This window comes from Pleuronectes platessa, chromosome 6 (genome assembly GCF_947347685.1).
Source record: "Pleuronectes platessa chromosome 6, fPlePla1.1, whole genome shotgun sequence".
Lineage (NCBI taxonomy): Eukaryota > Metazoa > Chordata > Actinopteri > Pleuronectiformes > Pleuronectidae > Pleuronectes > Pleuronectes platessa.
The window spans coordinates 11,268,596-11,280,965 of NC_070631.1; the positions used below are offsets into that span (position 1 = coordinate 11,268,596).

At 39.7% G+C, this 12,370-nt stretch overlaps 2 protein-coding genes across 7 annotated transcripts; both read right to left on the reverse strand.

The window, feature by feature from the left end:
* Positions 1-615: 615 nt before the first annotated feature.
* Positions 616-7,040, reverse strand: LOC128443143 (transmembrane protein 209). 2 transcript variants are annotated; one of them, XM_053425912.1, is made up of 14 exons: positions 6,532-7,040; positions 5,841-5,899; positions 5,424-5,555; positions 5,087-5,304; positions 4,797-5,001; positions 4,425-4,600; positions 4,217-4,288; positions 4,020-4,116; positions 3,606-3,731; positions 3,222-3,319; positions 2,235-2,349; positions 1,977-2,074; positions 1,377-1,450; positions 616-1,208 (listed from the first exon to the last, which is right to left on the reverse strand). In XM_053425912.1, exons 1-14 carry the CDS (start codon positions 6,831-6,833, stop codon positions 1,154-1,156), a joined length of 1,827 nt encoding a protein of 608 aa, XP_053281887.1. In that variant the 5' UTR covers positions 6,834-7,040; the 3' UTR covers positions 616-1,153. The 2 variants fall into 2 exon arrangements, with proteins under 2 accessions (XP_053281887.1, XP_053281888.1); XM_053425913.1 differs by lacking the exon at positions 3,606-3,731.
* Positions 7,041-7,309: 269 nt separating this feature from the next.
* Positions 7,310-12,291, reverse strand: LOC128443144 (leucine-rich repeat-containing protein 23). Of its 5 annotated transcripts, none has more exons than XM_053425916.1 (8): positions 11,893-12,291; positions 9,428-9,537; positions 8,699-8,819; positions 8,468-8,609; positions 8,128-8,258; positions 7,896-8,032; positions 7,548-7,710; positions 7,310-7,463 (listed from the first exon to the last, which is right to left on the reverse strand). In XM_053425916.1, the coding sequence occupies exons 1-8, from the start codon at positions 11,965-11,967 to the stop codon at positions 7,431-7,433; spliced, it is 912 nt and encodes a 303-aa protein (XP_053281891.1). In that variant the 5' UTR covers positions 11,968-12,291; the 3' UTR covers positions 7,310-7,430. The 5 variants fall into 5 exon arrangements, with proteins under 5 accessions (XP_053281891.1, XP_053281890.1, XP_053281889.1 ...); XM_053425915.1 differs by having other exon boundaries at positions 7,548-7,752; positions 9,428-9,531; positions 11,893-12,289; XM_053425914.1 differs by having other exon boundaries at positions 7,548-7,752; positions 11,893-12,287.
* Between the last annotated feature and the right edge of the window lie 79 nt (positions 12,292-12,370).

The window sequence follows — 12,370 nt, forward strand, 5'->3', positions numbered from 1 at the left end:
TATTAAAATGCACAAAGACAAATTTGGTGTTTCCATCCTCTTGTATTTCCATCACAATTTGGTGTCAGAAGTGGGAACGCACGTCTGGGCGCATCTGGACTCGGTGTCTACGGTTGAGTGGCCTTTTTGAGAAAATAGTTTCCAACCTTAACCTCCCCAAAAGGTGAGATGCAGGGACCGGGACCCGAGCCCGGATCGTCTCTATTGAGAATGAGATTTCAAGTGTATTTTATACCAGCAACAGTGTTACGGAGAAGTTGGTCTAAGGGGATTGGATCTCCAGACGGGTGAAAGCCCGGTACATTTTTAACCAAGGTTTAGAAGAAACCTGGAAGGTAGACCGACGAGGTACCTTAAAAAGAGTTTGTTAAATAAAACAACCACAAAGAAGACATAATACTTAGTTGTATTTGCATTGTGTGAAACAAGACTCCAAAAGCACGCTATGTAGAGAACTCCTTTAGGGCTCTATGATTCATGTTGGTCAGGCAGGATATTTGAAAGTGTATTAAAAAAAAGAAAGAAAAAGAGATGAATTGAGAAATTAACAGTAGACAAGTAATTACAAGAAGAAACAAGCAAACATGTAAAAGTATTAAATTTAATGAATGGCTGATGACAGGACAAGTGACTCACAGCTCGTTTTTAGAAGACATGCATCCAGAGGCTTTTCATTAAAATGAACACTGAACATAATAATGTGCACAGACAAAAATCTGCAAAATTTGACTGATGCTGAAGAACTAAGTCCAAACTCACTGTATTTACATTCAAGCCTTAACCCTTTGCAATCCACCTGTTATGAGGTATATTTTTACAAGGCTACAATGCTGTTGCATTCTTAAATAAATAAAAAATCAGAAAACAAAACAATGTTAAAAATGCAACTATGGATCGTATCATAAGCACGCTGTGGCATTACAGAATTGCATCAATGAAACTGCGTCATGCTACCAATGTGTAGGTATAAATTGTGAAACTGTTCACAAATATGCATTCATTGTCAAAGAGAAGCGCTTTTGAGAACCCCTATGTGTCCCTTAAAGCGCTCTCCTTACATTAAGGTGGATATTCCAACCAGTGTAGGCGGAGCAGAGAAGAAATAATAACACCCAGTTGCATTTTTCTTTTGATGCTTGTAAAATACAATGCATCAGTCTTCAAATATCCACAGGATGTTCACACCAGAGAGGCCAAGATTTACCCTCCTGAAGAAAATATGAAAGATAGTTTAATTATCCATCATTCAGAAGCCAAGCAAATTCAAACCAATACTTTCAAACAAAAATCTGTTTTGGTGAAAACAAATCAATATTAAATAATAAACTTTTTGGCAAGCTGGCTATTTATATGATTTCAGCAGAAGAAGTACTCACCCCAGCATCCCTGACTCCTTGTTCTTGATGATGTAGAGAAACATGAGAATCGTATGGAACAGGTTGTTCCGGCCCTATGATAGAAATCAAGGTGTGTTCAGATTGCCACAGTCAAATTTTTTCTGCAGAGCAACACACCCTCTACTGTTTATGACTGACATGTCTGTTCTAAGATTTACAGCAGTTACACAGTGCATATAGTTGATAACTTGTCTTGTAATGAGGAAGCAAACAATCCAGACGGTAAACACAAATTGTTTCAGTGTGGGTTTCAGTTCAGTTTGTTCTTTAGCCAAAAGTCATAAAATCACACTCGTCCGAACGCAAATCTCAAACTAAGACAACTTTGAGACAGACCAAGGTAAAGGCATAAAAAAAAACGTTTTCCAAGAGACTGAGAATAAATAATTTCAGAGTGAGAACACAGAAGGCCCTTTCAGACATGTAAGCAGTGGAATTTTAACATGTCCTGCTTCCTTGTTCCAGACATTTTCCAGGTGTTGTGACAGTGCCTGACCCCTGACTATCTCCTGCTGTGTTCTTTATATGTGAGAAAGGCCGAGTTCATGTCTGAAAACCGCTTGAGTGTTTGTCTCTTACCGTGGGTAGACTGTAGATGTGTCCCTGGTAGATGAGCTGGTAGTGAGGAGGAGTGGTGCTGCTTTGGTGGATGCGGCAGAAGTTCTCTTTGGTTCCATCTACAGAGAGGTATAAAAAGGGCACAAAATCTGAAACTCTCCGAGTAGGTGAAGTATAACATAATGAAAAGCAAGTAGATGCAATTAAAGACAAGAAGCATACACAGGAAATCAGATGTCTTTGATTGTCCTTCCTTCTTGTTTGTTTATGTGTATTCACCAGGTTTGTCTTGGTAGTGGCTGAAGTGCTGTGAAGTGAACGTCTTCCCGTCTGGATACTTTGGATTAGGGGGTAGTCTGTGGTCCAAGTAGGTGCAGAACATGTGCATGAGGATCTGAGGGAACAGACAAACACAGTGACCTGACTATAGGGGCTAAATATTAGGCATGTATGTATCAATGTAAGGTTCTTTACAAGGGAGCCACCCAGACCGTAGATGTAACAACTGGAGCAGAGACCCCACAGTCATTGGGTCAATGAAGGTCACAGCGACTTTCATAGTGTAATTGTCGTTTGTTTGTTTTTGTTGTCTAATCCAAACCTCCAGAGCCTGTTTTATTTTTCATATTTGTTTTTTGGTCTTTTTTACCCCCAGTAATGTCCTTCTGTGGACAGGAAAAATATAACTTTTTGGATTTTTCACATTTTCAAGTGAAATTAATAGCTATAAGTAAATAATTCAATTTTATATTCCTGAATCTTGAAAAGAAAAAACATCAAACATCAGCCAAAAGGAATCAACCCAACCAAGCCTCATCCTGTGCATACAATAGAGATACTGAGACCTCTATCCTTAAGATGAATTCATTGATTAGTTAACCAGCATAAAACGAATCAACATATTTGCTAATTGATTCGATTTAGTCCCAAAAAATATTTAAAAAAAAAAATGTTTTAAAAGCAATTGCTGGTTTCAGTTATTAGATGTAGTTTTTTTTTTCTTTTTTTCTTAGGATCTCATGATGGTAAACTGAGTAAGTTCGAGTTTTCACACAAGGTCAGAAAAAACAAGGCATCTAAAGAAATCACCTTGGTCTCTGGAAACTTTCAATTTGAATAATATTAACATTTCAGAGGCCAAACAACCAATTTATCAAGAAAAGGATAAGTAGATAGTGATAACAAAAATAATCCTTAGCTGATCCTGTGAAGTGACAACATTTACTTCGAAATGTATTACATCTGTAAATGTGTGTGTGTACTCACAGCACTGTCAGTGGGGAGGTGTATGTCCCACTTCTTTTTCTTCAGATCTCCACCCCGGTTCCAATGGAAGGAGCCCATGCAGCCGTTGTGAGCCAGCTCTAACAGGACAGAACAGATTTACATACATCCACACACATCAATCTCTTTAATTCATGAACTAACACAGAAACAAACATAAACCTGCACATAAAACATTTAGTCGCCAAATGTCCAATTACATCTGGGCCTGAATAACAAAAAGCAAATGATCTAAGTGCTTGCCGCTTTCACTGTACATGAGAAATAAATGAAACACACATACACAATTGCACACATGACGACATATTATTCAAAGGGACTTTTGGCACATTGACAAACATCAACAATCTTTATAGTTAAACTTACCTTTTATCCGTTCCACGAGATATTCCTGGTTGTATGTGATGTCCAGGTACTGGACAACAGCAATCATGTTGGGGATGGATGATGCTTTCATCACCGCTGCCCTTTTCAGATCGCATATACTGGCCACTGGTAGAGGAAGGGAGCGAAACTAGTGAGACTCCAAAATAAATACAATTTTAAGTGTGTAGTAGTTTTCTAAATAAACTTTGCATGTTCATTTAGATATCCATGCGCTCTGTCTCATTCGAAGAAAATCAATTGCATATCAATTTGTCACGTTGAGTAAATTCGATTTCTGAATTACTACATGGTTTCACACTGATTGACCGTATAAACCAAACTTCCTGAATGAAGGAAAAAGCAGTTTATCATTCATATATTTGCATCGATCCATTTTCTCTGCAGATGTTTTACTTCCTATTTGGAGCTCAGGGCAGCCCATCCTCCTGAGCTGACTGTTCACCGAGTCTATTTCCTTCACCAGATGGACCAGGATTGTGTCACTTATCCACTGCAAAACAAACAAATAATTCTTAATACAAATAGAACTCATGCAATATTTCTGTGTGTTTTGAAAGTGACCATAATCTGTATATATGTGTAAAACTCACAGTCCTAAGCTTGGCTGTCCAGCTGTTGAAGCGGTTCATTACCAGGAGACTGGTTGAGAGTCTGGCCCATACCTACGTAACAGGAAGGGACAAATATGTAAATTCATGCTAAACATACATACCACTCTGTCACCGACAGACTAAGAAACAAAACAACATTTTTGTTATTAAGATATCACACAGGTTCCCATACGATGATAGTACAGACCTTCTCTACAGTCTGGTTGGAAGCCAGGTATGTCCCATCCTTGTGGGCGGACGGGGCCTGAGAGCGGCAGGCTGACTGGTACTGGAATTTCCTCAGACTGTGATTATTAGCCCCCGCAGAGCAGTTGTAGTTCCGAAATGTTGGAGTGTGGTATGGAGCCACAAACTCTGGACATTCTACACAGGGCATATGTTAAACACTTTAGTTGAAAGGTTTAATTTCTTATGATATAAAACCACATTTGGAGAAAATAACTGGTGGTTATTAGTAACTCATATTTACAAGCAATTCCTTGGTCAGGCTTAGATATTCCAGTGACTCTAGGTACAAAAGACATTTAGTTACTGCAGTTGAGTTCCTACAAAGCTCTACCTAGTTGGCTGCGATGAGCCTTCCCCTCTTCTTGGTGGAGGAACCTCTCCAGACTTTTCAGATCATCAATGTAGTCCTTCTTGATTCCTGGGGAGTTAAACATTGCGGGTGAAGTGTGGCATTGAGCCCCAGGGTTGGAGCCCTCTGCTCGACCAATGCTGCTGGGGTAGGGAGAGGAACCTGGGGAAGGGCTGTAGTTCCACACCTGAGACGGAAATGACAGAATATGGAGTTATCGAAATGTACTTGAGATTATCCTACACTCTATATTAGTGCTGTGATGAACGTACCTTTCCAAAGGCCACAGATGAGGAAAAGGGTCCCCCTGTGCTGTTTGGGGTGGACGGACTGCAGAGGGGAGGGCTGTACCCAGGTACAAAACTGGGGGAGATAATGGGGCTGGTGGTGGCTGGTCGAGAGGGGCTGAAACTCAGTACGCTCTGCCCCAGCAGGCCTGGAGCCGGGTTCTCCTTATTTTCTGGCTTCTGTGGAGGAGAGGCCTGAATACCTGCAAGACAGCCAGACAACATTGATGGTACTTAATGAGTACATGTACATGCATGAAATCGCAATTAAGCAAAAGGACTGAGGTATTAAAGGTCTGATGGTAAAAGAACGGAGCCTAGCTTGTGTTCCTCAGGCCCAGGAGACGATACTGATAAGGGGACACAGCAATGGTGGATGGAGTCATGGTGTATTTGTAATATTTCCAGACATCAAAAAGAGCATTGAGGCTAAAGAGGAAGGCAAGCGCCAGTTCTGCGAAGGAAAAGAGAAAAAAGAAGACTCATATCATTCAGGGTCTCCTGTGACAAAGTATAGTAAGGTGACTTTAAGTTTCAAGTTAAATTTCAGTGTCTGAATTAAAAAACCTGGGATGTGATAGCAGACCTACTCTACTGTTTAAGATTTAAGGTCTGATGGTATAAGAGAGTACACTTTTAGTTAATCATGCTTTCTATTACAACTGATACTAAGATATTTTATGACTTTATACCAACAGCAAACATCCTTATAATAAATGAAAGTGTTGTGGGACCTCACCAATGTAACAAATGGGCCAGTAGGTGACGTTATAGTATCGGCTTATCAATTTCCCCGACCTGAGAGATAAAAGAAAGACACACATCCATCATCAGACTGAGAGACGAGAGATGGAGGGACAGTTTAATCAGTACAACATCAGTGCTACATTATAAACAATTACTTATATTAGTTTGCAACAAAGGACTTTGATGAATGTAAACCAACTAACATTTCTTTATACAAAACATATTAAATGAAATTAACTCATGTACATATTGTAATATTATAATGACACATTTGATATAAAATGAACAAACAAATGTTAAAATTATAATTAATGAATTACCTTAAATAAACTTCTATTTTATAGATTGTGAAATACATACTTCAAGATTCATAATGCTCTTTTCATATATATCCATCTATTTCCATCTATATATTCAAGATTCATCAAATATGAGATTAATCTGGTAAATTTATTGACAAAAGGGCCCAGATCATCTAAAGTGTTCCTTGTTTATCTGTGATCCTGTTTGTAGTTTCTTTTCCAAAAGTAAACACAGAGGTATTTCCTTCAACCACCTGCCAAGACTTAGTCTAGACTCTGGTCCGACTTCTCCCTGAGGTCCATGTACAATATAAAAGCTGCTACATGGATCTGCAGTGTAGCGGTTGAATATGTTGGTTTCAGGAGAAATGCAGGACTCACACTGTAGTGTACATCATCCCAGCCAGAGAGCCGTTGAGCACAGCCCAGACGAGGATCATCTGTTGGACCTGCTCCTCTCTCCTCATCCTTAGCGCTATGTCGATCATACTGGGCATCGTTCCCTTCTGTTGGGTCAAGTTTTCATTTAAATAATTCTTACCACACTGAAGGGAAATAACAACTGAAGCCCTGCATAATTTTCTATTAACCGGAAGGTTAAGTACAATTACAACCATTGAAACAGAATTTAACAACAAACAGTAAGTGGTGACGACAAGAATCTTGTTTAAACAGTAAACCATTGAGTTACATCATATTCCTCTCTTTTTTTTATCTTGCAAAAACACATTTTGGAAGTTTCAAATTCAAATGTGAGAATTAAAGTTGTAAAAAAGTCTTACTTCTTTTTGAAAGTAGGTGGTGCTATCAGGACGTACAAACTGATAGATCTGTTCAGGTCGAAACACTTGTTTCTCTTCAGATGTATAAACCTTTCACATTTGCAACAGTATAAGACATCAAAGGAATCAATGTGTCAATGAAGTCTTTGATTAATGAAACCTTTGAAGTGTTCTTTAAAGAAAGCCTGGGTTGACTTTAATGGTAACTCACATTTATCTTAGAATAATCAGAGGGAATTCACCTGAACAACTAAACTCAACAGGAAACTAAATTGAGGAAAAGATGGCACAACAGATGAATGACCAACAGTTGATACATTTTCCCCAGCACCTTGCAGAACTGAGGGCAAAATCGAATGAAAAGAAGACACAAGCAATTGTAATGTGCACATTTATTAAAGATGCATTATATAATTTACAAATTATTTCACAGTCACCCATCCAGCAGCCTTGTCAAGGACATCAAAGACTATCCCATTTAGGCTTTTGTTGCGAATCTTAAGGTTCCGCTATTTCCTCTTCTTCAAGTTCCTGAAATGGTACACATGCCATTAGAAACACCAGAAAAAGGAAAAAGATGAAATAAATAATTGTTTAAATGTTTTCTAGCTTTACCTTGATTCTGTCCTGGGCCTCGATCCTCTCCTCAGGGGAGACAGGTTCTTTGTCAATTTTCTCCAGCTGAGGCACAAGAATCAGCACACTTGTTCGGTAGTCTGTGGTTTCCCCCAGCGGGTTCTCAGAAAGCACCAGAGTACGCAGTGTTTTTGACACGAGCCTAAGACAGTGTAGGGTATTCTCATCTGAGATTGCATTGCCTCTAAGTAGAGAGAGAAAGAAATATTGGGATATATAATCTGGGGCAAATCGCTTTAACTGGTGGTTTATGAATTAATAATGCATGCACTAGGTCAATGGTGTTACACTGGTGATATCATTGTATCAGGCTGATAAAATGTATACCTGACATTGAGGTATTGAAGACACTTCATGTTGGGGCTGAGACCATCCAGAGATTCCAGCTGGTTGTCTCTCAGATGAAGGGTGGTGAGGTGCTCTAACTTCTCCAATCCCTCCAGACGTTTGATTGCATTTTGGGCCTGAACAGAGACCAAGGCTAGTTGCAGGCAGCAGTTTTCTGGTTATTACATACATACAAGCACCATTAACCAAGTCGTGGTAGGGTTATTATTACCAGATATAATCGTTGCAGGTTTGGGAGGTTAATGCCATCAGTGGTTTCAAGGAGATTTCCTCTCAGCTCTAGAGTTACCAGGTTTCCAAAACAGCCCATCTGAAGGCTCTTCACTGTCTTAATAGCGTTACCTGCCAAAGAGATTTCAATATGCCATGTTACAACCCTTCCAATAATATACATTAGGGAATAGATATTTGATATCTTGCTGGGGAATAAAAAAAGTGTTACACCTAAAACTAAATGATAGTAAACCCCCTTCTGATCCAGTAATCAGTTACAGTATCTTATTGTGACCCAATATATCACCTAAAACAGCACTTCAACTAAAACAACAAACCTGTAAGATTGAGGGTCTCTAAAGCAGGTCCAACTAGGCCGCTTAGGTCTGTGAGCTGGTTGGCAGCCACACTCAGCCACTGCAGGTACTTTAACTGAATGAAAGGATTTCCTTCCAAGCATGCCAAAGCATTATTGTCAACCTGCAGAAGAAGAGGTGCATTCAGGATTTACCATCACTTATAGTGAACGATAGTTAGTGTCTAAACCAACATAGACGAGAGCTTCTTGCCTTCAGCCAGAGCAGATCCATCAGAGATGCCAGAGGGGTTAGAACGGTGAGGTGGTTACTGGACAAATCCAGAAAACGAACGTGAACGTAGCTGCTAATTGCAGCAATGTCATTCAGTCGTCTGAGGAGAAACACATAAACAAATGTCAGAATTGTAAGGAATCAGAAGACGTAAGCATGAAATTGAAACGACAGGTGAAAGGAAATATATTGGGGCCCAAGCACTGACAGGCACTGACAAACGGACTTTTGAAATTGTAAGGATTATTATTAGTATTATTAACATTTTTCAGGCAACCAAATTGGCTTTTTGAGGGCTTTAACATGCTCAAAAATGTTCACATTGATCGATCTTCACAAATACACATGTGTATTTGACAAACAAAAAAGTCTATAAGTGCAATTTGAAAAAACGCAACAGGAATCCTGCTATTTCTCCTGTACTTTAGTGGCCATTTTGGCCACTAAAGTACTTTCACCAGCGTTTACATCAGATTTTTTTTTATATTTAAATTTTATTTCATTTATTTTGTTAATTATTTATTTATAAAAAAAAATTATTAATTAATTTGTTTTTATTTTCCTCCTAAAATGTTATTTATTTTTTTAATTTAATTTAAAAAAATATATATTTAACTTGGACAAATTATGGTGTGTGTGTGTGTGTGTCTGTGTCCTTCTATGCTGCTTTTGATACACATTTTTGCACTTGTATCTTTGTCTCCTTACTTGTCTTTTAAGTCCAGTTTGACAAATGCATGTCCAAGTCCATTTGCTGTTCGGCACATCAAGGACAGCCCCTCACCTATGGTTTTCCGGGTCAAATTGCCAACCTGCACCTGTTGAACACAGAGGGCAGTGTTGTGCATGAACGAACGCTAAAGAACGCGTTCATTGAACACGTTCACTTTTATGAGAACGATGAACTGAACGCAACTCAATGACAAATAGTGAATTTGAACGGTGAACACGTTCATATTGTAGCGTCCTCGCGTATAGACGACAGGAAACTTCTCTCTTTATGTGTAACTTTATTAAAGTCCAGCGAACACGACACGCTTCTTGTTCGTGACTCTGACACTCATCTCAGCCACCACTGTATTCTTCACTCCCCTTCCTCATTCACCCTTGATACGCCAACTCATCAGCCAATGAGAGCCTGGCATCCCACAAAACCCTACAGCCATTGGCCTAGAACTGTCACGTGCCCCGGCCCTACCTGTTCACTGACCCTCGGGACATTTCAATACTTTCTCCTCTGGAGAGACGCTGTCTAAATCGAATGCTTTCACCATGTCGTTGCTCAGTGCCCGTAAAATGTCCGAGATTTAGCCTAACCGAAACCAAATAACTAGACTTCGCACTACGTTACCCATCACCCATGGCACACATATGCAGACCAAACAAGCAACGTATTCCAAGTGTTTTCTTCTCTGGCCAGTGTCTCGGCTCCGTACCACACAACTTGGTAGAAGGAAGCTTCATGGAGCCTTTTAGTGAATGAATCTGGAATCTTCTCTCAAAAAATCTTCCCATTTAATTTAATTAAAAAAATATTTATTTAATTTAATTAAATTTTTTTAGATTTAATTTTATATTTAAAATTGTTATATTACATTTCATCATCATTTCTCCGCGCTGGTTCAGGGGTAAATGATGCTGGTCTTCACAGGTGACTGACCTACGCAAGCCTGTAGCCGCCACCCCCCAACAGGAGATTATGTGCTTGTGTGTGTGGCTGCGGCGCTTCCTGGTTCTTCCCGGCACTACGCTGCCGGTGCGAACAGCCACAGTATTAAACATGGGCGAGGAAAGGAGGCGGAGCGCTTTTCACAGCGTCCCGGGGATGATGATGTGACGTTAATGTATTGTTTTACATTGCATGTGTCACGTCATGATAAATCAGTCTCCTATGTCGCCTGTACCAGGAGCCGCCCCTGTCACTGGTTATCTTGGCTCGCTGTCTGGCCGGTAACCAGCCGTCCGGACCGCTCCGTGAAGAAGGAGGAGGAGATGTTTCTTTACTTGGAATGCAGCCACTTTATTTCTCGGATATACAGCAGGAGCAACACTCGCATCACCTCTAGGTGCTCCGTCACTTCTCCTTATAAACACACTTTTAGCGTATTTTCCCACAATACCCTGGTGCACTACGTCACAGACTACAAACTGTCCTTAAAGGGGCAGGCCATACCTGTTAAGTTACGTCTTTCATTCTCACTGTCCACCTTAAAACTATGAAATGAACTGAAATATGAACTAGTTCAGAATTTAAATGGTGAACTATGAACGTGAACTATTCATGTTTATTTGTATGAACTGAACTTTGAACTTGTTCATGAGTGGTGAACTTGCACAACACTGACAGAGGGTAACATCAAATAATCATTTCATTATCAAATAATTATAAACCCCAACCGGTCGTTGCTATGCCTATGCGCCTTGAGATAATGTATATTATGATTTGGCGATATAAATGTAAATTTAATTGAATTTATATGGAGACACTGAAGCTTTAGGATCTGTTTGTACAGTCCATTCTTTTAATGCTGCTGGTTAAATGTTGCCTGCTTTACACCTGTAACCTCCACCGAATGTTTTAATCCATTTCATTACATTTGAGGTGGTGTTGTGGGGATGAAGCCCGGTCAACTAAATAAAATAATTGTTTATGAACGTGGGCATATGCAGTGCAAATCCAACAACATCCACATTTAAAAAAGGCGACGCAATTGACAAGGTCATATTTCCTCTGCTCCGTCTTGCTCGACCCAGCAGATGACAAAGTTCTTCCTCACCTGGGATACCCCCACTAATGATGCGTTCAGGTGTTAATCTGACGGTCAGCAAATACAAGGACAACTGTTATATAGGTCAGACAAAATAAGAACGAGGAATTGAATGGCTTTGTTTCGTTAACTGTGATACGTTTTGTGGTAATTTATTGCTTACTTTCAAATATAAAACTTTTTCATTTAATGCATTTTCTGATGACCTCTCACGGTTCCACACTCTGGGAATGACTGCTGTTGTGTTTGTTTAATTTGTGCGTTACAGGATGCCTGAACTACTCTCGGGATCACGTAGGTATTCATTTATCTATTTCCTAGAGTCCATCTTCCAGGCAGCGTTAACAGCCATCTACAAAATGTGGGAAAATTCAGTGCGACTCATTTGATCACAGTTAACTTTACCTTCTCGAGTTCTTCCACTCCGTCTTCCTCCACGTCTACCTCCGACATGACTGTGTCTTCGTCCACGTCAGACATGCTAGTCAACTTGGCTTTTTTTCACCAAATACAAATCTTCAGATCACCCGTATTTACGTTAGCCAACTAATAATGAACGCAACTGTCCGGGTTAGCTAGGCTAGCAGTACTCTATGTGACCGCGGCAAGTAGCAACTACAACTTAGCTCAGTTTAGTGACTTCACAATTAAACTACACAATCATTGAATCTGAATTTAACAACCAACAGTGAGTGATGATGACAAGAAGCTGGTGTACGTGTGATCGAGCTAGCTGTGCGATGGCTAACAAGCTAAAGCTCATCTGTGTTTATGCTTGTTGCTATGGAAACTTAGCAAGCGCAATTGAGTCTACACGTGAGAATAATAAACATTAGTTTAAAAAAAAAAAAAAAAGGTGCTCTGCAATTTCAACTTCTGCAGC